We start from the raw sequence: 26,643 nt of genomic DNA, 5'->3' as shown, positions 1-26,643 counted from the left end.
ATTTAGTCAAGTCTAACCATTGTGTTTTGTCAAACTTGACCTTGTTTATGGTGGTTTGTATACCAAAAAAAGTAAGCCAACTAAGTAACTTACTTTAAACAATCTCTATCCTCTGTAAAATAACCCAGTCCAGTTTTACAACTGAGGTTCTAGTTTTGAACAAGACCTGGTTTAGATGCCAAAAAAAAGCTGTGAAATTGCCCCTTTTTTTTAATACCTTTTCACAATTATAAAAAGGTGTAATGCATTACAAACTGTGTTTTTAAGAGCTTTTACAATCTGAAGAATGGTTCCAATTCGTCTACATTTAATGTGTTGTCTTTTCTTTGAGTGGTCTACATGCCAAAAAAAACCCTGTGAAATGGGCCTTTTCTCCACTGAAAAACAGGAAGCAAACAGGGCTGGAGTTTCAGCTGCTTGTGGCTCTATCCACAGCGAGATAACAGTTGCCGTTTCTAGCTCTAAATATGTAAATAAATTCAAACTTCATTCACACAAAAAAAATGTCTCCATGCGACACTCAGAGTTTTGCTTGTCAAACGTTACCTTTTCTCATTCATCTCACAGAAGATGAATTCAAACTCTTAACATGCCAATTACAGACCTCCTTATTTATTACATTTTTTTGGGTTTTTTTGCATAACGGATCTCTATCCCTCCACATAGGGTCATGTGACATCAGCCTCATCATGAATATTTTGTGCGGGTGTTTAGTTGAGTAGTTTTGTGATACTTCCAGACAATAAATAAAAGTTTGCCCTCTAGTGTTCAGCTTTCTGTGTCCACACGGACTCGGTCAGTACCAAAAACAGAGCATAACAGGTTCTCAATCAAAACTAAGTCTTTTATTTCTTTAACGTTGTATAATACACACTCGTAGTAAGGCATAAATAATACACTGAGTGAAAGTGGTTTCCTGAAGCGTCATCCTGTATTTGAAACCGTCGATCAGCATGTGGATTGTTCTTTGGTCGTCTTTAAGATGGCTCCCTCACGCCCTCCACCTCGAGTCCTACGCTCCGCACACGGATCCGCGGCTGCAAGAAAAATGTCAGTTTATAACAAACAGGCTTTCTGATAATGGCTGTGAACGTGCAACTCGTTTGTCCTCACCCGTGAGGTTGGCACTTAAGGTTGTCGGCACATGGGCAGTGATCGCGAGGACCCTCCTGGTCCCAGGCCAGCATGTCCATCAGTAGGTTGGGGTGGCTCAGACAGGACTCCCCCTTCTCTGGTTTGGGGTTGCATACCGGAAACAAAAGCTCTGGTGGAAGCAGCAGACACAAATATGAAGAAAGTCCGAAAATATCTTAATTTGCAATCACCCCTCTGCTCAGGAGCTAATGCCAAACACTAAAACTAGTATAGAAACAGAGCAGTTTTATATTGACGTCTTTGGAGGACAGCTTTAAGCCATTAGAACCATCCACAAGCGGAATAATGAACATTTTACACAATAATTTATTCATTTGAATCAAAATCAGAGAGGCTTTACACAGACTATATTATATGCTCAGATTGTGGGTTTGAAAAGTAGAATATTTGATCTAAATACACAGTTTCAACATGTTAGTTTAGGTCAATTAGATAGAAAAAAAAACATGGAATAAAATAAAATCAGACTTAAATATGATGTTACGGTTTTACTCTTCAAGAAATAGATGTTTATTATTTCAATATTTCAGAGCAAACACTTTGTATTCGTGCACAAACTTGGTCCTCAAGCAGCAAACAAGCCCACATTTGGAGGCTAGAGGGGTGATGGATTCGGATCAGCGGGCTTTTGACCACGTTTTAGTCCAACTTCATGCCATCGTTACCCGATTCTAGCCTCCTGTGCGACAAAAAAAAAAAACAAAAAAAAAAAAACACGTACAACACACATCTTGTTAACTTTTAGGGTTCTATGTTCATGCAGAAAGTTTGATCCACTTGCCCACGTCTTGAGGTTTTTGCCTCTCAGGCTTTTCTTTACATTTTAAAACCATAGATGTTTTTAGAAGGAATTTAACACCTTTCAGAGGAACAGTGGATATTTCACAAATTCCACCTCTTGATGAACATCTGGCTGGAAGAGTCTGTGTTGATTCTTTATCTCTCCGGTCCAGGAATCACTCATCTCTTTTAGCTGCAGGGGAAACTGTGGCTCAGGTAACTGATCGTTTTTTAAAAATTTTTTTTGGGCCTGTCCAAAAGCCCCCACTCTCTGGAGAGTTGAAAACAAACAAAATCCTTGTTTGGGATATTGAGCTTTGCAGCTAGGAAAGTAATTACAAAGACTTGGATCAAACCAGATGCTCCAACCATAGACGATCGGTGCGATATCATAATAACATGGAAACAATCAGCCTTTCTTTGAGATTTTAAAGAAACACCGTTCCTGAGCTCAGAATCTAAAACACTGCTGTCTGAGGGCCTGAAGATCATGGACATCTATTGGGAACATTATTATTTTAGCATATCGCATGTGTTGGTTTCATAATCTAGAATGTCGAGTCCCAGTTAGAATTTTGTTATCATTCTCATGAGTGCTTACAAGCTATAAGGAATGTGACAAATGTTGTTATCTCAGAGCTTAACTTGTTCCCACGGCAGTTTTTTGGATCAGTAAGAAGCAGCTTCAACAGGTGAAATATTGCTGAAGCAACTCCTGTGTTCTTTTTATGAGAAGCTGCCTCAGAGGACTGTCCTCCGAGCATCATTTTGAGCTTTGCCGAGTTGTATGTTCCTTGTTAACAACAATAAACAATACCATCTCAGAAAAAACAGAATTAAAGTTTTCCTCTCCCAAAAAGACCAGGAGAAACTCATCCATGCATTCATCTCCAGTAGACTCCATCACTGTAATGCTCTTTTAATTGGACTTCCCATAAAGAGCATTAAACATCTGCAGCTCATCCAGAACGCTGCTGCTGGAGTTTTAACCCGGACTAAGAGATCTGAACACATCACAGCAGCTTTAAGATCTTTACACTGGCTTTCAGTCAGTCACAGAATAGATTTTAAAAGCCTGCTGATGGTTTACAAATCCCAGAACGGTTTAGGCCCAAAATGCATCTGTGATCTGTTCAGAGAATATAAACCCAGCAGAGCTCTTAGATCCAAGGACTCAGGTCAGCTGGTCCAGTCCAGAGTCCAGACTAAACATGGAGAAGCAGCATTTAGCTGTTATGCTGCAAACAAGTGGAACAAACTGCCAGTGGAGATTAAACTTTCACCAAATGGAGACATTTTTAAATCCAGGTTAAAGACATTTATTTTCTCATGTGTCTATGTATGAAATCCGAAGTCTATGCACGATATCTTTGAACTTATCTGGACTGTTGCTTGTTTTTAAAATTCATTTACATGATTTTATTTGTTTCTCTTTATATTATTTTATATATTTTTAATGCTTCTTCCACTCCCTGTTGCAATGCTTTTATTTTATGTAAAGCACTTTGAATTGTTTTGTACATGAAATGTGCTATACAAATAAATTTGATTTGAATTGAATAAAAGCGCTTGAAAAGTTTCAACATACCGAATCCTCATAATCATTTTAACCCTGACAAAATCCATTATTGATTTTCGGACTACCAGAAATCATCGTCTGTGAACACGGTTCATCCACAAATGGAGGTTAAAGCTCTATCATGCAGAGATGAAGCCACATGTGAATACGATCCAGACACATTGCTGCCTTCTCTTGTCCAAAGCTCATTTAAAATTGACTGAGTCAAAGTGGAAAACTGAGTTAAAATGAGTCCAAGTTTGAAACTTTTGGAAATCATGGACGCAGTATCTTCCAGACTAAAAAGGAGAAGGATCATTCAGCTTGTTATCAGTTCAAAAGTCTGCATCTCTGATGGTTGGGGGGGGTGCATTAGTGCCTACAGAACTGGCAACTTCCACATCTGGAAAGGCTCCATCAATGCTGAATGGTATAAACAGGTTTTAGAGCAACATGTGCTCCCATCCAGGTGACTTCTTTTTCAGGCAAGGCCTTGCATATTTCAGCAATGTTAAACCACATCCTGCATCTATTCCAACAGCACGGCTTCTCATAGTAGAAGAGTTCGGGTGCTGGACCGGCCTGCCTGCAGTCCAGACCTTTTATAAGCTGCAAACATTTAAAATTCAACAAAGACGACCCGGACCAGCCGAGCTAAAATCCTCTATCAGACAGGAATGGGACAACATTCGTCTCCCAAAGGTCCAGCAGCTGTCTCCTCAGTTCCCAGAAGTTGTTAAAAAGGTGTCAAGACTAAAAACATATGCGTCTCTTTCAACATTTGACACTTTCTGTGCTATACTCTGAAAATAATATTAGTTTCTAAGAATTGTAAATCACTGCATTCTGCTTTTATTCATTTGTTTATTTATTGTCAAACTGCTTTGTGGACTAAAGTAGCCTTTCTGGTGTGAGACTGCATTTTAAATATTATATCCTGTTATTTCCAGGATGAAACTCACCTCGCTGAAAGGCGCAGCAGAGGTCTGACCTGCAGTCGCTCTGACCCTGACAGATAGTCCCCTCTGTCGCTTTGGTGGCGTTGACTGTACACTGGCCCCACACACACAGCTGATCTGAGCAACACTCCTCATCTTTAGAGCAGGGCTGTGTGGATGGAGGCACACAGATAAGCAAACAACCACGTAAAGCACACACCCGTTTGCTGAATCCTTCTTCCAGTCTGTAGCTTTGCATCATTTAATGTTACAGGTCATTTCGCAGCCCCTTTGCTTTGTACAAACAAAAGCTAAATTAGTTTAACATATCGCGCTGACAGATTACCGTGTCCCTAAAGATCAAGAGAAATTAAGCTTTTACTCGTAGACTTACAGTAGTTCCTCGTATTTATCATTTTCTGAAACTCTTTGTAACATGATCGATATAAGAAACGAGAGGTATGGTTCACTTTAAAGAGCTGCTGCGAACAATTCAGGAGGAAATCCGTTCTTTTAAGGCAAAGCTGATTCCCAGACTCAGGAGAGTGATGCAAATACAAGCAATACAACCGAGTTCAATCACAATGGTGCATGCATCACCTGCACAAGACAAAGCCGACGCAATCTACAGCGACATCGTGCAGATGTTATCATGTTTACTATGTCCTGATGCACAAAACCTGAGATCTGAAATAGAGTTTACTTTCTTTTTCACGTGACTTATATAGCAGTGAGCTTATAAGTGTTTCATGTTCATGTCCAGTCGCTGAACATAGAGCAAATGAAGCTGAGCAGGTAGCATGCAGTGAGTTTAAGCTTTAAAGATAAAAAAAATAAATAAATGAAATAAAAAACTGCTTCCTGTAGCCTTCTTGGACGACCCTTAAGTCTTGTGATAATCATCTGCGGGTTTGTCACCTCCAGTGAACAAAACATGTTGATTAGTACAGCATGAGGGGAACTGATGAACCCTCACCATATCTGTGGGTATGCAGGGGAGACATTTGGAGTTCTCAATCTCATACAGGCAATATTTCAGGTCCCCACAGTCCTCGTCCACCATGCACTCCTGTGGGTTGAGAGATAACAGTTACACGCCATCTCTGGAACATAATTAAGTAGATCGAGTTAAAATGTACATCGACAGATTATCACAAAAAAAAAAAAAAAAAATGCATCCTTCTATAATAATCTAATGTGTCAAACCATCATTAAGCACTCGGCTAAATACAATTACATTTGACAGTTGTACACGACTCCATTGCACCCCCACATGATGTGTTAGATGAGTTACTGCCAGCTGGCCCGTCTCCATGGAAACTGTGATGGATAACATCAGTGACATCTGAATAAAACAGAAGGGCTGGGTCTCTCGGCTCCTCTTTCCTTCTGTACTCTACACTTGATTTCCAACCCTTCAGGTGGATCTAAACTTCTTATAACTGCATAAGTTTGATAAGACAGGCTGGTCACATGACCACGTAACCGTGGTAATTCTGATGACATCCAAGGCTAGAGAAATGAGCATTTTTAATCATGATGCTCAACTTAATCATAATGAAGCTTGAAATCAACACATTATGATGCAAACTTTAAAGGAAATTAATGGTTTTAAATGTACATTTAGCCTGCATCATAAATAAGCAGTTACATTTAGCTCAAGTCTTTCCCTGTGTGTCAAAAACAGTATCAGCCACCCCCCCCAGTCTCTTCATCTCAGGGAAAAATCAGCTAAATAAACAGAGCCAAGTACTTTAAACAAGACGTGTCATTAAGGCGGGCTGAGGCTGTGTCAGAGTAGCTCACGGTTATCCTTTTGCATCATGATATACAAGTGTAAGCTGCTTATCCGCTAACAGACATATCAGTTCTCTGGTGGGATCTTTGGAGAGATTCTACCCACCGTGAAAGTGTGTGTCTCGTGTTGACACACACAGTAAACAGAGTGGCTACACCCACGAACACATACTTGCACAGAACAAGTCAGGACAGATGAGGATCTGCTCCTCGACTGTTTCCGTCCTCACGCCTGCAGGCTCTCTGCAAATGTTTTGCACTCAGTCATACATCTGATAACTCCAGTTCCTGGTTAATGCTCTAAAACCTTTGAAAGACTTAGGAATCAATAAGCAAATATATCTAAAAAAAAAAAACAAACAAACAAACAAAAAAAAAAATGAATAAATGAAACAGTATTCACAGCATCTTTAATTTGATCCTCTCTTTAACGTTGTCAACGTGCATGTGTAAAGTTTTTCTTTCCTGCAGAGTCGGCCAGGAAAGGTTGAGGGTATCAAAACAAAAAAGCTCAGTACCCGGCACATATCTTAATTAATTCCAGATGAGCACAGCTGCTATAAGTCCCAGGAGCAACTTCTACCTCTGTGGAAACATTTCCCCCCCAAATTATTTACAGAAAGAGTTTTATCATGTCCACCTTTCAGTTTAGGTTTTGTTCGTTCAGAATTCCTTCTTTATTTCCTTAATCTTTCCTTCACATCAGGAGTAAAGCCGAGTAAAAAAACAAAGTACTCCTCCTTTCTGCTCGTCATCACCGCGTTTCCTTAAAAGTTGGCAAAGCATCGTGAATTTAGGGAAAGATTGGTGAAGACTTTCTAAAAGCTAACCCCATTTACACCAAACTATGATGTTGGTCTGTAGAAATAAAAACTAAAGCTGTTAAATATTCTACAAAAAGCTAAATAAGTACTCTGCCTAATGAAAAATAAGGATTAAAGAATGGGCCAGTGTTTCTTTAAGGAGACTAAGGAGGCACAGATTCTCCTTTCATTCACATTTAGAGAATATCATCAGTTAGGAACCTTCCAAGCAAAACACCCCCCCCCCAAAAAAAAAAAAAAATACATGTATCTGAGATATTTAAGGCAACAATTTAGGCCTCGATCGAAAGTTGTTACACTCATTTATTGTCATTTCCCTTTGGAGGGCTGAGAATGCGTCTCATATTTCCTCTGGTGACCCAGTTTTAGCTACATTGCTAGTTTTCGTCTCCATGGTTTTGGCTCTGAAGCCGTAGGTGGAACAGTACAATCATAAAGTTGTGCTCCCAGTTAAATCCAGATGAGGGCAGCATGGAGCCATCTAAATAATACTGGCATTTGCTGGTTACTCTCATTCAAAATGGATGCTCATTCAACAAGAGTAAATCAACTGGACGCTAGTTTATGAACAAGTACAGTGCAAAGGCCTCCATTTTTGGCCTCTGACGGACCAAAACAAAACAGTTCTACAGAGTGCCACTCCTTTGCTAACCTCTTGAGACGTTTCTCATTAAAATAAACTAACGATCCCCACACGAGGACATATTACCAAAAGACTACCCTCTGTTCAAGGACAAATCTCAAGTTTTATACTTATAAAAAGGTCATTTTCATCTCAAATAGACAGGGGGAAAAAAAGAAGCAAAAATTCCAACAAAATCAGATCCTAAGAGCTTGAATAAGCTTATTCATGCTAGGATTAACATGACCTGGATGACTGAGAATCTACACCGACTAACAAAATCAGAGTTCTCTGAAGTCTAAAGTGAGCTGAGCCTTAATGCTGGCTTGGCTGATACATCATAGTTTTGTGGAAATCCTTCTTAGAAACACTGAAATTGGTATTTTCACCACTTTATTGGCACATGTGCTTGGAAACTAAATACTGTCCAAAACATCGAATAAAGCCCACTTCATTCGTCCAAGTTCTGTTAATACTTTAGTGTTTTAATCATACAGAATACTTCATATTGATCTTAAACCGAGTGTTAAAACGTTAGATTTACATAAACCAGTTAACTTTATCGTCTTTGATAGGAAAGAGATTCCAGGACTGTTGATGTGGAGCTAACCTTCATGCACCTGTCCACACTCAGCAGCTCTGAAGCCTCAAAGATGTGTGCAAGTTAACCGCCTGGCAAAGATGACAGAATCAACTAACTTTAAGGATGTTCAGGTGTTTTATTTTTATAAAATACACACAAAACTACTTGAATGAACAGCTGAAGACATTTTCAGGTAAATAGAGGAAGAAAAACTTTAACCATGAACACTATAACAGGACTTGTTTGCACCTCTTCTGGGTTTGATAACAGCTTGGATTCTTTGAGGACTTCCCCAACGGTAAAACGGTTTATCAGCTTTGCAGGATGGAGCCTCGTCATCGTTTTCAATATCCTCCACGAATGTTTAACTCTGACTGAGATCCGGACTGTTCGTGGTCATGTTACAGAGTTGATGTCCTTCCTGAAGAAAAGTTTGAACGCTCTTTGCTCTGTAAAAAGATGTATCGTCATCATCATCCTGAAAAATGAGCTCAGCATCACCAAACCTCCTTTTGACAGATGGAATAAGAATTTTAATGTCCACCTGTGCATTTACTGCAGAGGTAATGGCTGCCATCAACCTCAGATCATCAATGATGGTGGAAATGTGCTCGTTTTCTTTAGCCAGTCATCTTTCTATGTTTCAAAGTTCCAGCATCATCTCTTTGTCCAAAGCAGACTGAATCCCACAGTCCATAGCTGCTTCTCTTCAGCCCACTGTGACCTTGTTTTCTTCTCTTTAGGCGTCATTTTATATCTTCAGACATATTGCTTTGAGTTTTCTGTCCCGACACTCTGACTTGTACGTTTTCCCTTTTACAACCTTCCCAGTTTGTTTGTGCTTTCCATTGTTTCCACTGACAGCTCTCCCAAAGGGTCATTGGGTCAGGTGTTACAGCTCATTTAGCTCTGCAAGCGCTCTTTTCTGGAGACCAATTTACATATTTACACTTCTGCAGGTATTTGTCTGTAATAAAAGCAAATTACAGGGCGATTCCGTTGGTTTCTTCAAATATTCTTTCTAAAGCCAGAATGTTGAGTTATTGAATTACAAAAATAAAAATGCTGAATGAACATCCTCCAAAAGAATAAAACACAAACCGACTGGAAAGTTGAAATCTCAGAAGCCTCGACATTTCAAACTCTGGTCTCCACTCTGTCATTTCTCTATCGTTAAGCCAATAAATACCTTTCCTCTGGCTGCGTGTTCAGGAGGAAATAATATGCGAGTGACTTTAGAAGAAGAGGGGAGCTTCTGTAATCCATTCTGGCTTTCAGGCCTTTTTTTTTTGCCTCACTGGCATTTTTTTCCAGCAGCAAGCTCCATTAACATAACCACCATCTGTACAGCTGCCAGGAAAGCATGAGATCAAAACCACAGTTGAAAAGGAAAATGGCAAAACAGTCTGAGCTGGCCTCCTGTTAATGAAAACTATGAAAAGTATATAGTAGGACTCCTTCCTGCACGAGCTCCCGCTTTGTTAAAGTAAATAAATAAAAAGATGCAGCCACAGTTTTAAAGGGAACCTCACCTCTCCGTCTGTTTTGAGTGTTTCTAAAGCTGAAATATTTGGGTGCTCTAAAACTATTAAGATATTTGCATCGGCACCATCTGAAAAAGTAGGTTTGACTTTGTGTTGCAGCCCAAAAAGCAAAATGGAGACTCCGCACGGTGGGACCCAGACAACATGTTCTGCTGCCAAATCCCCGGGTACAGCTCCATGCCAGAAGAGCAGATTAAAAACACAGAGGTTTGCTTTTTATTTTTACCTCTTTGATGACGGTAAAGTTTTTGCCTTTTCCGTGAACCTGCCTCTCAGACAATTGGTGCCGTTGTTCTAGAATTATTCACAGACAAACGGGAAAGGCGAAGGACTCACGTGATTCACACTGTTCCAGTGTCCAGAGACCTCCATATGGACGTGTGAAAGATGAGACTCCCCTGTTCTGTTGTTGGTTTCCTACAAACAACAACAAAAAGATGATAATAAGGGAAAGGCAAGGCAATTTTATTTATAGAGCACAATTCATACACAAGGCAATTCAAAGTGCTTCACAGCTACCACAAGAAGGCATTAAAAAGAAATAAAAATAATAAAAATTAATAATATAACAATAATAATAAAATTAAAAAATAAATAAAAACCCATTAAAAATAATCATTAATTAATTAATTTAAAAGTGAAGAGTGCAGATAAAATACTTTCAGGTGTCATATGCACAGCTAAATAGAACTGTTAGAAAGCACGGCCATTGTTAAAAAGCCCGTGTTCCTGATGGGAACATTACAGCCTCGCAGCCCAACCCTGAACCCACTAAAGCATTTGTGTGAGCGCCCACCTTGTCGGTTCTATCCAGGACCTGAGTCCTGACTCCGTCTCTGCTGTTCGTCATCGTCCTCGTCTCATTGTGGTAGTTGGGACGCAGATCCAGCGACGCCGATGAGAATTTCTCATTCTCCGTTGTCATCTGTGGGATTTATTGTGAGCATATACATGTAAATCTGATCCAAATTACCATCTGAGCTGCAAATGAAAAGGAAAGAATATAAATCCTTAGCTGGCCAACAGCATGGACAGCTTGTGCCGTCTGAATTACACGTTTTCTCCATTTCTTGGATGACACGAAGGTAAATTCTTTCTTTAATTCACAAATGATCAAAAAAAGAGACACGGACAGGCCTCAGACTTATGAGACCTCTTTCAATAAGAGTCAAATAACAGGCCTGAAGGTACTGAATTCTTCCAAGAGGCTCGTCCGCTTCAGAAACTAAGCTGAGTGGGCTTAAGCCTCAGGGGTTAGTTTTTATTTGATCTGGCTGGACATTTTGAGCCACTGTTGTGATGAATAACAGGCCTATTAATGGTACTCTACAGGATGTGAACCCGCTTTAAAGCAGACATGGAAACTATGTGTAGTGTTGCAACACCCTCCTCAGCTTGGCAGCAATCTGAGCACCAAAACAATCAAACGTGAACTTAATGTGATACAGTCCTGTGTAAAAGCCTTTAGCCAGCACACATTTCTGTATATATTGCCATGAAATAAAAAATAAATAAATAAAAAAAAAGAGGTAATTCACTGAAACAAGTCTAAACATGAAAGGAAACACAGTTAGGTTTATATTATTCTAAAGAGCTTTAAAGTGAACATCTGCTCTGAGCTCCTTTCTCCTCCAGCACAGCCTGAACCCTCTCAGACGAGCTTTCTGTCCTTTCTTTAAGGAGTCTTCAGGAATAGTTCTCCAGGCTTCTTGAAGGACATCCCAAAGCTCTTCTTTGGATGTGGGCTGCCTTTTGTTCCGTTCTCTGCCAACATGATCCCACACTGCTTCAGTAATGTTGAGCTCCGGGCTCTGGGGAGGATTCATCCCTCCATCAGACCTGCTGCCACTGATTTTCAGCCCACTTCTTGTGTCCTTTGGCCCAGCTCAGCCTTTTCTCCCTGTTTCCCTTCCTTAAGAACGGCTTCCTGACAGCCACCCTTCCATGGAGCCCATTTCTGATGAGGCTTGGGCCAACAGCAGATGGATCAGCTGAAGGTCCAGATGCATCTCTCAGCTCCTGTGTCAGGTCTTTGCTGGATTTTTTCCTCTTTCTTAAGGACATCACTTTCAGATCCTGTTCATCTGCTGTAGATAGTTCTTTAGGCCTGACACTTCTTCTTTTGTCCTCCACTTGTCCAGTTTCCTCAAATGTTTTAAGGACACACTGCACACCATGCTGAGATATGCCAAGTTTTCAGCTAACAGCTCTTTGGGAATCACCTTGTTGCTGCAGAAATCCTGTTTTCTGTCCGTCAGACTGTTAAAATAAACGCGTCTTTGCAACAAGCTGCTTGTGATACAGTTTAAAATGGGTTCTTTGCAAGGTTGTCTGTTTTATGTAGACCCAACATTGGTGCGTACCGAAGGTTAGGTGCCTTTTTTTAGTTGACAATTCAGATATCAGTGTTAAGTAGCAAGGAGACGTCTGCACACCATGCTGAGATATGCCAAGTTTTCAGCTAACAGCTCTTTGGGGAAATCACCTTGTTGCTGCAAAACACATTCCTCTGAAAATGGTCAGGTAAAAGGTCTGCACTGAAATTTACTGAAAAGGCAGCCATGCCCAAATAAAAACTTTGGATGAATGTCAGAGAGTCTGGAGAACTATTGCTCAAGACCAAGTTAAAGAAAATGACATGAAAGTCTGGCTCATAGGAAGCAAAATCTAAAGAACTGAGGTGTAGCTCAAGACCTACGCATGTATATTTGTGTGTTTTATAAGATCTAAAAAATAAAACTTTTCAGTACATTTACTACAACACTGCCCTTCGTGAATGAATAAAACGTGACGCAGACCTGGTCCACCGCCTCGTCCAGGATGTGCTGAGTGTCCTCCATCAACTCCTCCACCTCCCGGAACATATCGTTCAGACTGGCCGGGCCGCGGTCCAAGGTGTCCCGCAGGATCGCTGCCCCGCTCCGCGCCGTTCCGCCGGTCACCCACAGCAAACACAACCCGCAGAGCCCCGACAGCAGCATGATACCGGACATCTTTCCTCGTCTCCCTCCAGCCAGACGCTGCTGATGGTCCGAGCAGAACCGTGTGTGACGCACGCAGTGCGCGCAGCTGGGGCCGGTTTATGTGGAAAGTCTGAGGAGGAGTGGTCGTGGGTGTGGAGAGCATCAGGTTTAATGCCGTGGAAAAGGTACAAAATGGCATTTGGTGAGTAAAATGTCCAAATCAACCGGTCGGTTGTTTTTTAGACATTTAAAACAGTAAACCACGTGTTAAAAGAGATCAAAAGCAGCCAGATGAGCACCAGATGTGATGTTAAATACAAAATTTAATCATCGGGAGCTCCGGGACAGGAAGACAGCTAGTTGGCAGCTGAATTGAAGGTTTGCAGATGTTATTTGTTTTTATATATATATATATATATATATGTATATATGTATATATATATATGTATATATGTATATATATATATGTATGTATATATATATCCCTTTTATCTTTCAGCGTATTTCAGTGAGACATGAGGACTGCTGTCACCTCTCGGTCCTGTCAAACACCACCTGTTTCTTATTTCTCATTAGCTCATCCGCCCTGTCCGGATATATATCATCCCTGTATCCCCAAATATCTCATTTTGTTCTTGTTATATTTGTATGGCTTCATTAGAGTTCGGTTAAAGACTCATACCGACTCAAACCTTACATTACCCACCAGAATAGCTTCTACATTTATAGCAAAAGACCCTCTGTTAAAAGATCCTTGATCTTAATGAGTCACCTCCGGGTTTAAAACAGTTGCTATAATAGCAACAACAGTGAGAATTGAAATAGAAACAATAGAAACATACATTTTTTTAAAAAAGATTTGCATTTATTTGAGATACATTGGACTAAAATGACATTATTTTGAGTTTCACAACTGCCTGCAACAAAAGTTGGAGGTGATGTTTACACTCCGATGTAAATTAAACTCAATACCACTGACTTCTTCTTATTGATTGACATATATCATATTAAAAGAAGACCAGTGTATTTCAAGTGTTGCATGAGTTATGTAGGAAAATGCAAAGAAATAGGACAATTTCTCCCAGTCTCTCTCCTAGTTTCTACACTTCTGACTTTGCTGTGCCTTATTTCGTTAAATTCATCATTAGTTTTTGTCTTCTTTTATCTTCAACTCTCTCCGTTTGGGTCTTTCACATCAATCAGCTGTGACTGAACAGTTTGTGCACAGTTTTGCTCACGTCACTTCCTCAAATTGGGATAATTTAAGTGTGATTCAAGACTTCAACCACAAATTAATGAGGGAACTTGAGCAAAACATGGCAACTTAAACGAACGTTCAATCTGTTCTTCTGATTATTTGTAGTGCCTCTCATGCAGGCCACCAAGTTCTGCTTTAATTCAGACTAAAACTCAGTATCAGTACAGTCTGTTTACCATTGAAAGTGACAGACAAATGAAATAAATATCTTTTTAAATACTGAGGAAAGCTGTGAAACCACATATATAAAAAGATGTGACAGAGGTTCACCAACACCGACCGTGTTTTTAGGTAAAAAGAGAAAAAGGTGCTGTTGGGAATGTTTGCTTTGCCAAAACCTGCCAGTTTTAAGTACTAAAGTATTCTTCAGTAGAGCAGTATGGCCCCCTGCTGGTCAGCATCATAGCTTGTGTGAGCCATTAAATGCCTAATAGATTAATGTAGCCAATGTGAAGCCACTTTGATGTCACGTTTAGTCTTATTTATTTGATTTGGAATTTAATTTAATATCAATAAATCTGTTTCTTGTTTCATCCTGAATTATTAATCGAGTTTGAAAGATCAAGGACTGAGGACATAAATAACAGATTGTTTATAGTGCAATAATGTAATTTCCCTTTGGGGATTAATGAGGTTTCATTCGATTTATCAATTATCTGGTCACTTCTCCAAAAGTCAACAATGAGTTCACAGAGTTTGGTCCTCATGCAGTCACATGCTCCCCTGGTGGGTCCTTATCTTAGCAGGACAGTATTTTAGAAACATGCACACTAGAGAAACATTTTAATCATCAGTATCTTATAAAAACCAGGAAGTAGCGGGAATATACCCGTGTCTGCTCAAAAAGCAACTTACTGTTGCATTAAAGTGGATTTAAATGGCACTCCTTCTATTAGTTGGAAGTTCAGTGCTAACCTGAAAAACTAAACCTCTTAATGTGTCATTTCCCCCTCCGTGGTATTGAAAGCAGTATCAAGATTTAACTCTACTATCATGTAAACCTTATTCTCAACATATCCAGAGAACACAGAAATGATAAATGTTAAATGTAAACAGATTAAGGACTGAAACATGGTCAAATACCCAATATGAATGGCCAAAATGTTGTTTTTGGTCATCAATAACATATTAGCTACATTCTTATTGGGCTATTGTAACCTCCTGCTTCCTTTACTAAATCACTTTTAAGGGGAAAAAATACGTATATAAAAACCAGATTTGTGATAACTGATGAACTAACGGCTCATGGAATACCTTCTGTGTGGTCACACATTCACAAATGATAAGATTGACCTCTTTCTCAACCTAGCAACAGGCAAAATTACGATTCTTTTTAAAAATATATTACAGAATTTATGATTTATGATTCACGCAAGGTAAATCCTGAGGATTTTGACGAATATAACCCATCTGAGGGGGGAAAAAAAGACGTTGGGAACGTTTCAGCTCCGCCGCAGCATTTATTCTGCAGTTCTGATCAGAGGATTTAAATTCCTCCTCAGCGATTTGCGCCCTCTACTGACTGATATGATTACTGCACTGAAATGGCAACTACTAAATACAATAATAGCTGCTTAGTCCAGTTTTAAAACACACTAAAATATAAATACAACTGTTTTTAATCCTTATCTTTTTTTACCCTCAACAGTTGCTGTCGCATTTTTTGGGCGTGGCTAAACTTCGTTCGTTCCGTTTCTCTGACACCCGCTCGAGTAAATACAGGCTCTGTCGTTCTAAATTCTGTTTCCTTGGACACAGAAACATTCCGAGTTCGTGAGGGACAAACGTTTATTTTTCCCAAAGCACAACTAGTAAAAGTTTATTAACCGTAACTACTTTCAACAATCACCATGAATGGAAGCAGTTCACAGATGGAGACCGCCATCACGGTTCGACCATTGATTGAGTCATTTCTCAACACAATGACACAAGACCAACTGGCGTGTCTGACAATGGGCGATCCCGACAAACACACCATCAAATTTCTGGCAGAAATTTTGAATGCCGTAATTGACCTTATTGTGGAGTCGATTAGAACAACATCAAAAAAGAAAAATATTACTTCTGCAGATGTGGAGGCCACTGTTGGTGACACGGTGCCCAAAACCTTTGCAGAGGTTCTGGGTGTATCACAGGAAGTCTACTTTGAAAGCTCAGAAGAATTTAACAATTTACTGATCAAAGAGGTGACGGAGAGATCAAATTTACAGAACATAGAGGATGGACACCGTGGACATAGTAAATCTGGCTGTTGCAGAGGTTTAGCATTGAAAGCATCGCAAATGATTACAGATCTCATCTGCAGGATTTGTAATATTAAAAACACCAAAAAGATTAACACTGAAGTGGCAGCGACTGAGGAACCAACTCAGAGCTGTTCACTTCAGTCACCAGGAGCTGGTGAGGAAATGAAAAAACATGAGCCAGCTCCTATTACAATCGAAGAATCAGGAAAAGAGAATTTGGAAGATGGAGCTTCTCCTGCTCCTCGTCCAAAACCACAAAACAAAGGACTGGGAAGCGGGATCAAAGGCTTCTTTTTACAAAGAATGGCCAAAGTCACACCCGTGGAGGACTCTGTTCAAGAAACAATTACACCAGTGGATCTCAGTGATGAAATAACACTTGTGGAGGCTTTTATTGCAGAGGATTCTAATGCCGAGGAATTATTTCCTCAGCAGCAGGAGTCATCAGAGGTCACTGCTGTCGAGGGCGTAAAGCCTGAGGCCGCAGATTCAGTCGGTGCCCCCCTATCTGAAGAACGTGAAAGAACATACCTAATTGTTCTCGTTGGATCCCTTATCATGAAGGCCAGTGACAACTCAAGCCTGAGATGTCCTCCATCACACTTTGATGCCATCTGTGAGCGACTTTTTTTCAAGATCTGGACTGAGATTAAAGGGCAACATTTTGCTATAAACCCGGAGGGATCAGAAATAATGATTAAGACCATTTTTAAAAGTACTTGCAAAAAATGGAACTGTTCGGCGGACTCTGTGCTGCCTTTGATGAAGCTTGGAGAACCAGTCGTTGACAACAGCCTTGTCTGCTGTTTCAAAGAACACCTCCTGAAACCCACCAAGAAACCTGGCATCATCAAAAGGTTGTTTTCTGCAACCAAGGCCTTTATTCATTTATTCAAACCTCCAGAGTCCACACAAACTGATGCGACTGTGGACCCAAACACTCAGGACCAGCTGACAGCGGCTACCACTGGATCACAGGACAGCTGTGAAAAAAACAAATCGTTGGAGGAAGCGTTAAAAGAAGCTTTACAGCGACTTATTTATAGAATCATTTTAAAGCTGGTTGAGCACTCAGTGAACAGCTACTTGCCTTCAGAGGTTTTTGATGCCGTATATGACCGGCTGTTCGAGAAGCTTTGGGCTGATGTTGAGGGAGACGTTCCGAATATCGACAAAAACCAAATTGCAATCCTGGAGAAGGCCATTTTCAAGGACCTATGTAAAATGTGGCACGGTCCAGACACTGTGCTGATTTTCATGAGTTTAGATGCACCCCTGATTGACCAAATAATTGTGTCCAACATCAAAAAACACGTAAATGCTCTTGTCAAGAAATATCCCGACACAGTGATGTTTTTCTTCTGCTTTGGAGCACCTCCATCATCCCCTGGATTATTTAGATAATGTGATGAAATCCAACCTCCGGAGAGAAGAAGAAGCCAATTCTGCATTTCTTTCTGTCTCCAATTGGATGTTACTTGCATTGCTACCATTAATAAAAACATTTCCATCCAACAAAGAAGCAGTTTTATCTGTTACTATAAATTACAAATGAATGATACAACAATGTAAATACAAAACAACTTAAACATTTTTTTTAAATCAGTAAAAATGTATTCGATTTTTGCCTTTTATTTTCTCTCAGAATTTATGAAAACTTTTTATTCACTGCTTTTCATTTGAGTTCAACTACATTTTTGCATCAAATAAGTAAAAAAGATAAATGAACAATTAAAACATCTCTTGGAATATTTCATTTGAATCATCTTAAACAGTCAGAGACTAACTTGAGTTATTTCCTCATGTCCATATTAGAGTATACACAAGTGAAGGGAATCATACTTAATGTGAATAATTATACTTTAAGATGTCTTTTAAATGATACAAGGAGACATTTTGGGGTGAAAAAACATTCAGCAGGTATTAAATATTTATTTGTTCAACTGGTTTGTTTCTGATCTAAAAAAAAAAGAGTTAAATTTGTAAAGGTGAACAAAACTCTGACTTCAGCCATTGTGATTTATGTTGGAGCTGTGTGAGATCAGCTGTGCTTTTTACTCTTTACACTAATGATTATCGTACAGACACACCAAGTCAATGTATTCGGAAGTATTTGGATGATACGGCTTTGATCGCTTTAAGTTAAGAGTCTCCAGCAGCACCAACATGGTGGGAATTCAATATTTGAATAAATTTGATCTGGTTCACCACTGTGCACTTATGAAGTCCGTGTTGTTATTCATGATGAGAAAATCAGGCCTTTTCATGTCATTTTTTTGGGTTATCCAAGAGCAGGGTTGTCCCTGCGGTCGTCGTGTGCCGCTGTCCTGTAGCCTTTCGATGTTTCCCTGCTTCAGATGAAATAGATGTGTTTAATAGATTGTTAAGTTCTGCAGGACAGCGACCTTCGATGACCGGATGTGGACATCGCTGTCCTAGAGAGATCATTTTAAAGCTATCTGCAAAAATGTAAATGTGTTTTATTTATACAGCCCTTTACAAACAATCATTACGATGTACCAAAGTGCAGGTAATAAATAAAGAGAGGAATATGTAAAAACGAATAAAAACAATAAAAGAACAGTGAAAGCAATAAAATACAACAAAATCAAATAAGATAAAAGTGTCATCATACTACTGGGTATTAAAAGCCATCCTAAATAAGTAGGTTTTACCTGGGCACTTCCAGCAGAAACTGATCTGTTGACCTCAGAGCTCTACCAGGACTGTTAAAAGCTCAGATAAATACGATGGGCGAGCCCGTTAAGAGCTTTAAAAACAAACATTAAAAGTTTAAAATCAGTTCTATAAAGAACAGGAAGCCAATGGAGGGAGTTAAGAACAGGAGTGATGTGCACACGTCTGTTGGTGTTGGTTAAAAGTCGGGCAGCAGCGTTCTGCACCAGCTGAAGGCGACTGAGAGAAGACTGGGAGACGCCCACATAAAGTGCATTGCAATAGTCTGACCTTGAACTTTTTAGGTCATGGATGGCTTTCTCAAGGTCATGACGACTTAAAGGGATAGTTCGCCTCTTTTGACATGAAGCTGTATGACATCCTATATTAGCAATATTATTTATGAACATTTTCTTACCCCCCGCTGCGTCCTGTGAACCGAGTTCCAGCCTCGTTTTTGGCGTTGATGAAGGTAGTCCGGCTAGTTTGCTAGGGTCCCGAAAATAAAGCGTCTTGCTTCTCAAAACAATATGCGTTCAAAAGAGTAATACAATTGCATCACAAAATCGTTAGCCAGAAAAAGTCAGACCTCACAATCGCTTGGCGCTATTTCTCTCTACCTTCGTATCACTGCCTGCTGTGTAAACTGTGCAGACCGGAGTGCAGACCGAGCATCAAACATCGTAACAGGCGCGGCTATCGCTAGGTGGCTGAACGCATTGATATCAAGGGAGGCAAAAATAGCGCCAAGCGATGTGAGGTCTGACTTTGTCAATGTTCATAAATGATAATACTAATATGGGATGTCATACAGGGCTGCACGGTGGTGTGGTGGTTAGCATCGTCGCCTCACAGCAAGAAGGTTCCAGGTTCAACACCCAGCTGGGGCCTTTCTGTGTGGAGTTTGCATGTTCTGCCCGTGTATGCGTGGGTTCTCTCCGGGTACTCCGGCTTCCTCCCACTGTCCAAAAAATCATGCATGTTAGGTTGATTGGCATCTCTAAATTGTCCTTAGGAGTGAGTGTGAGCATGCATGGTTGTTTGTCTTGTATGTCTCTATGTGGCCCTGTGATGGACTGGCGGCCTGTCCAGGGTGTACCCCGCCTCTCGCCCATTGACTGCTGGGATAGGCTCCAGCCCACCCGCGACCCAATCGACGGATTCAGTGGTATAGATAATGGATGGATGGATGGGATGTCATACAGCTTCATGTCAAAAGAGGCGAACTATCCCTTTAAAAACATTTTAACTTTGACCAGGGGACGCAACTGGAAAAAAATAGTCCTGACAACATTGTTAATTTGTTTGTCCAACCTCAGATCAAAGGTCAAAGGTCTCTCCCAGATTTCTGACGGTTGAACTAAGCTTTGAAGACAAGGTGCCAAAGCCAGGCGTCACAGTGTCCCCAAACACAATGCATTCAGTTTTGTCATCATTTAAATGAAGAAAATTTTGGGCCAACCACTGCTTAATATCAGCAATACAATTAAACAAAGAACATTGTGCACTGTTACTATTTGGCTTCAATGGTAGATAAATTTGTAAATCGTCTGCATAACAGTGGAAAGAAAGGTTGCGTCTGGCTATGATTGACACAAGTGGTAGCATGTACAATGAGAAGAGGATAGGGCCAAGAATAGATCCTTGAGGGACTCCACAGGAGCACCGGAAGAGGAAAGGTCACCAACCATCACAGATAAGGTTGTACTGGACAAGTAAGACGCAAACCACTTCAATACAGTGCTGTGGATGCCAACATAATTACTTAGATGTGACAGGAGGACTGCATGGTCCACCGCAGCAGGGGCGATTTTAGGATCTGGTCTTTAGTGCTCACAGAGGCACATTATTTCTCACTAATTGAGGCGAACTAGTACATTTATAAATTTTGGAGCCGTATTAGTTTTGCTTTGAGTAGTATTTTCCCCTACAACATTCAATTTTGACCTCTTCATTTCAAAAGACTGTGGCTTGACAGGGATAACAGAGAGCCTGAGACAAATATTGAAGATAACTCAACATTTATTTTGGGAGTAAAGAGTTAAAACAAAAACAAATGCTAGAAAATAAATAAAATGGTCACTAAAATAATGCATCCTTGAGCAAAAAAAAAATGTGTTTTTGCATAATATAATATTTTAAAAATGTGCTGAGCCAGGGGGTGCCAAGCTATCTCACGGTGGTGCCTTGGCACCACTAATTTTTTGTTTTTAGAATTTTTTTTACACTGTTGGTTCAAAGTCTGATTTTGATGCTGTAATAATTCAGTATTAGAAATTCGTATTCTAACTCTGATGGCACATAAAAACTTCCATACTCGTTCCAGGCTATTACGTGGGTTTTGCATTGCTCAGTCGGTTGCTTCAAACAACCATCCTGTTGCCGTGGTTACACATCATAATAGATGAGAAGAATTGCCGGAGTTACTCGCAGAAATAATTCAAGCAGCACAGCATCCAAACTGGAAATGAGAGACGCTTCAGAATCAGTGTTTTCACAGAAAAAAGCTCATCAGAAAACATGAAGACGAAGCAAAGAAAGACAGTCCACATTTTTAACTGAAAAATCATCATCACTTTTATCACCATCAAACAAAAACTACCAGAATGTGTGAAAGTCTTTTTTTTTTTCACTGACTGGCTGACTCTTTCTTCATCTCTAGGAGTAACTTTACTTCTTTCTGCAGGTTTACAAGAACACAAGCAGGTTTTTGAAATCTAAAATCTTGCTATTTTCTTTCCCCAAGGTGACAAAAAAAGCTTTTAGCTTCCCCAAAACACAAGCAAATCGTAATGAAGTTCATTATCCATGTAGAAATGAACACTTACAAATACAAGAGACCCAGTATATTACAAATAAACCTGATAACTCTCAGTTGTATCCCAAAGCAGTTCCACGGTGTATTTCTGCAAGAGTCTGGCCTCTTTGGGTTAAACTGATGCCGTGGACCTTCAGGATGTTGTAGCAACGCTGCACCACCAGAGGGCAGAGCCCGACCAAACATCTCAGGGAGGACGCTGCAGGATGGAAAGTTGGACTTGAGAAAATTGAATCATGAAGACAGACGTATTTCCAACATGGTCTTTGTGTGTGAATGCATGTGCTGCATAATTTTGACTCGGTAACTTGACGTGAAGTCATGCATGTGAGAACGAAAAGAAAGCATTTCATGTTTTGCTGTTGGTTTCCTCTGTGACTAAAACCTGGCTGAGAAAAACCTGCTTGTCATGCTGAAGCATCCTGTTGGATATCTGGGAAGGTGCTGAAAACACCAGCCTTTTTAAATTTCTCCATCAGATGCAAGAAGGTGATCAGAAACGCACAAAGCAGCACAGAACACGAGGCCAATCTGATCTCAAAGTCTCAAACGTTAGCCCTGATAAAGTGGGATACAACATAGTATCGTCTTTGATGTGTTTAATGTTGAAATGACAGAATGAAGAGGATGAATGCTTTACTATGATCTCAGTCTTTTTGGAACAAGTAGCAAAGTGTTATTTGCAAAGAGTTACACAGATACCTTCGAATTGATTCTGACAAAGCTACACTATTTCAGTTACATTCATTTTCTGGATCAGACTTTGTCTTTCCCTGCCAAATTTGATGGTTGTAATCACTGTAAACGACAGTAAAAAGTGGAAGAACATTAGTATTGGTGCTGTAGCCTTTCAGTATAACTGATCAATTCCAAAAATGGCTGATTAACTGATCACCCATGAGGTCTGTTCCCTTTCAATCAGCAAAAAAAAACAAAAAAAAAACACCTTTAATAACCTCTGGTATGTGTTAAACATAGTTTATTTGGTGTTATCAACAGATGAACCAGGAGCTTTTGCTAAAGGTTTCTTGTATTTTCCTGAAAGATTGAAGTTATTTCATCTGTTATAAAATTGCTGCTAAAATGATCAGTGACACTGGCTGTGTTTACATGGAGCACTTTTAATTAGATTAAGAGTCCAGTCGGAATAAAAATGTCCCATGTACACTTTTTATCTTGCATTTATCATTTTGCTTTTATATTTAGAAGTGAAATCCTGCACCTTGGTACCAAAACAAATTCTTTGTTTGTATAAACATACTGAGTGACAAACCAGCTTCTGATTCGGATTCTGAAAGGATTCGCAGCATGTAGACACTTAGGTTTGAAACATCTTATCAGAATGATTTCAGTCTCACTGAATGAACATTTCTCCAGGCAAATGGAGTTTATGTCTATGTCCATGCTCAGTTTAGAATTAAGATATTATTTAACTGTTTTTTTTTATTAATGTTTTTTTTCATCCACTTGAGTATTTGCAGGTACCTGCAGACTTGTACCCAGCTCATTAAAATAAATAGCTTAATCAGAGGAAAGACTTCTCTAAAAACAGAATAAAACTGGAAACTTTTATTCGAGAAACAGGTAACCGGAAGAAGAGTTCTCACGCTGTGGCGCCACTTGACGCAAAAGTCTTCAACACTGGAGTCGGCGCACTTGGCAGACACTCAGCGGCTGTCAGGGGAGCAGCAGGTCTCTGAGAGAGCACCGCTGTGGGAAACTGTGTTAACCGGCCACGGAGGAGAGTCTTACACCGTTAAGAACCAGGACTGCGGCTTTTTGCCCGAATGGACTCTGCGGCGTGAGAAGCTGACAGCCGCACTTTGAGCGTGAGTGCACCTCTGAACGCGTTTAATGAATCTAACTTTGAAATGTACCATGTCAGGAGAGTCACACTTTTCTTTATTCGTATGTGGTGTTTGGTCGCGGCACTGAATTATTCATAATTTGCTGCATCTTATTGTTAATGCGCAACAGGTGAAGCGGGCAGGCTGCAAACAAAAGCAGCCTCGGGTGGTTAGACAGATGTAAAGATACGTTATTCATATTCTTAGATGAAACATTAATCAAGATGTGCTCTTTTTCCTGCTTTATGCGACCAAAAATATCTGTAATGATCCTCCAAAATGTAAGTGGAAGTAAAGCTTAATTTGGTTAAACCTCCAATTCAACCTTATTTTATTAGACTAATTAAACTTTAAACCTTTAAACCTGACACAAATGTCCAAGAAAACAGAACAAAAGATTTTAACAAACGATGCACTTTATTGGCAGACAATACGTTTTTGCTCAGTACTTTAAATGTTGAAAGGTTTTGAGTCACCCCTCAATTCTTAATATATTAGCCAGGAAAATGGGTGCAGCAATTTATAAACGTGTTTACACATGTATGTTAATACAGAATAAAAGGCAAAGACGGAGTTTATATTATTCTAATGAGCCTGAAAGTCAGTATCTGCTCTGAGCTCCTTTCTCCTCCAGCACAGCCTGAACCCTCTCAGACGAGCTTTCTGTCCTTTCTTTAAGGAGTCTTCAGGAATAGTTCTCCAGGCTTCTTGAAGGACATCCCAAAGCTCTTCTTTGGATGTGGGCTGCCTTTTGTTCCGTTCTCTGCCAACATGATCCCACACTGCTTCAGTAATGTTGAGCTCCGGGCTCTGGGGAGGATTCATCCCTCCATCAGACCTGCTGCCACTGATTTTCAGCCCACTTCTTGTGTCCTTTGGCACAGCTCAGCCTTTTCTCCCTGTTTCCCTTCCTTAAGAACGGCTTCTTGACAGCCACCCTTCCATGGAGCCCATTTCTGATGAGGCTTGGGCCAACAGCAGATGGATCAGCTGAAGGTCCAGATGCATCTCTCAGCTCCTGTGTCAGGTCTTTGCTGGATGTTTTCCTCTTTCTTAAGGACATCACTTTCAGATCCTGTTCATCTGCTGTAGATAGTTCTTTAGGCCTGACACTTCTTCTGTCCTCCACTTGTCCAGTTTCCTCAAATGTTTTAAGGACACACTGCACACCATGCTGAGATATGCCAAGTTTTCAGCTAACAGCTCTTTGGGAATCACCTTGTTGCTGCAGAAATCCTGTTTTCTGTGTCAGACTGTGTTATCAACAACCATCGATGGGAGAAAAGACTTAAAATGTAGGTTTAGCATCTTAGACTCTTGATAAATTGTTTGACTCGGAGCTTACAAATCCCTTTTCTCTTGATTTGACTCTTTCCGCAGTTAGTCCTCTTGTGTTATTTCCTTCAGTTGATTCTTGTGTGTCGCAGGCGGCTCCATGTTCTCCGAGACCTGAAATCCAGTCAGGCGGCAAAGGCTCATCTTAAAACCCCCAGCTGTTATGGACTAATGTTTCAGCCGCACGATGGCTTCCCCTCCATTATCACTGCAGTGAAATAATGGATTAGTCTTCATTAGACATAGACGTGCATCCAAACTTAATGTGTGGTCTAGGCTGCAGTTGTTGGTCCGAAGCAGAAAACGAACACGGATGGCAATCTGCGCATTCGTGTGGGTGGATTATGGTTATAAGATAAATGAGCATTATGAAGAGCAACTGCTGCAAATTGCTTAAAGTTCCTGAAAGAAAGTGTTGGTCTGAAGCAGCTTGGTTAGCATAAAGGGCTAAAGGGTCACAGGTCCAGGAATTGAATAAATCCTTATTAAATGATGGTTTTAAATGAGGGTGATGGCAGAGAGAAAGGCTTGTTGCTGTTTTTACCACCATCGCTGGTGGTACACAAATGTGGTCATACCTACAATTTATTAGGGAAGGCAATATCTTGGCACCTCACAGTTGAATTAAATTGCAATTCAAAGGGCTGCGGTGGAATAATAAAATGATTACCGATGCTTTTTTCTTACAGGATTTCTTTGTGTGATTGCCTGAAACTTTCAAACAATCTACTGAGAATGGATCTTACTAATACTTTTTATTGATAAAACAAATAGAATTAATGTTGTACTTTTTAAACAGAAAATTAGAAATGCAGAGATCCTGATATTCTAAATTCCTAGCAATAGGAAAGGCTTCTAACTAGCGCTCTCCTTTTACGTGCAATGAGCAGCCGCTCTTGTTTGAAGCATGTGAGACGCTGCCTGACGATCATCTGTAATGGAGTGTATGAATTTAGTATTTCACCTTTTGAGCTAGATATGTTGTTAAGCACCTAATGGCCATCAGTTGTATTGTGATTAAAGCCGAGCTCTTGACACAAGATAATGAGTCTGTATTTCATACTCGGTCTACAAGGGCTCCTTTAGTGTGATAAACAGGAAACTCACAACAGAGCAGCAGAGTTTAGGGAAGTTTTGAATTTTAGGGGATCCTTCTGAGGTTTTTTTTTTTATTGCACACAGTTTGTCCTTTACTTGCACACTGGGACACAAAAAAATACCTTTAAAATCTGACTGAGTTTACTTGAACCACAGAGTTCTGATAAGCGGAGCAGATGGGAACGCTTTGTCTGAAGCCTGCAGTTGTTTAAAGCTTACAGTAGTTATTGAGCAGCTTTTTAGATTTCAAGCTTGTTTTTCTGTCTGAATTTAAAAAAAAAAACAAATCAACACTTTAGTGACTTGTAGGTTTGCTTATTGCCTCCGTGTTTATCTGCTTTTTCCTTCTGTTGATGTTTCAGTGGCGCCACTCCTTTCCAGGTATGTGGCCTAATTCATAGCCACCCTGAATTATACGACAGTTGCCTGTGGAATTTTTGGTGTCTTTCATCTTCTTATCCTACTGCTCTGCAGCCGACCCTTGAGATGTTAATCTGAGACCATGATTTTCCTACTTATCTGTACCATGATGCCTGAGGGGCAACGAAAAAAAAAAAAAAAAAGCTATTGCACAAGCTGTCACTTCCTGGAATGAGCGTTT

The 26,643-nt window shown here is 40.1% G+C and overlaps 2 protein-coding genes across 7 annotated transcripts in view; one reads left to right on the top strand and one right to left on the bottom strand.

Moving 5' to 3' along the window:
• Nucleotides 1-823: 823 nt before the first annotated feature.
• dkk3b (dickkopf WNT signaling pathway inhibitor 3b) lies at nucleotides 824-12,887 on the bottom strand. The gene is made up of 7 exons (XM_075470622.1): nucleotides 12,600-12,887; nucleotides 10,598-10,726; nucleotides 10,138-10,218; nucleotides 5,408-5,500; nucleotides 4,456-4,600; nucleotides 1,114-1,264; nucleotides 824-1,037 (listed from the first exon to the last, which is right to left on the bottom strand). Exons 1-7 carry the CDS (start codon nucleotides 12,792-12,794, stop codon nucleotides 1,013-1,015), a joined length of 819 nt encoding a protein of 272 aa, XP_075326737.1. The 5' UTR covers nucleotides 12,795-12,887; the 3' UTR covers nucleotides 824-1,012.
• A 10,510-nt stretch (nucleotides 12,888-23,397) lies between these two features.
• mical2b (microtubule associated monooxygenase, calponin and LIM domain containing 2b) overlaps nucleotides 23,398-26,643 on the top strand; it is a 62,597-nt gene continuing 59,351 nt past the window's right edge. For all 6 annotated transcript variants that reach the window (XM_075470617.1, XM_075470613.1, XM_075470618.1 and 3 more), the window contains exon 1: nucleotides 23,398-23,591. The gene's annotated coding sequence lies outside the window, so the exon portion shown is untranslated. The remainder of the gene's footprint in view (nucleotides 23,592-26,643) is intronic.

This window comes from Odontesthes bonariensis, chromosome 7 (assembly GCF_027942865.1).
Source record: "Odontesthes bonariensis isolate fOdoBon6 chromosome 7, fOdoBon6.hap1, whole genome shotgun sequence".
NCBI lineage: Eukaryota > Metazoa > Chordata > Actinopteri > Atheriniformes > Atherinopsidae > Odontesthes > Odontesthes bonariensis.
Note: the sequence above shows the minus strand (reverse complement) of the source record. Positions and strands in the feature narration are given on the sequence as shown.

Excerpts from the sequence above, each read along its gene's own strand:
- dkk3b (XM_075470622.1), bottom strand. The coding sequence starts at position 12,794 with ATGTCCGGTATCATGCTGCTGTCGGGGCTCTGCGGGTTGTGTTTGCTG. Across the intron at positions 5,501-10,137 it reads ACTGGAACAGTGTGAATCAC|GAGTGCATGGTGGACGAGGA; the intron begins GTGAGTCCTTCG and ends CTCAACCCACAG. Across the intron at positions 4,601-5,407 it reads CCTGCATACCCACAGATATG|CCCTGCTCTAAAGATGAGGA; the intron begins GTGAGGGTTCAT and ends CCATCCACACAG.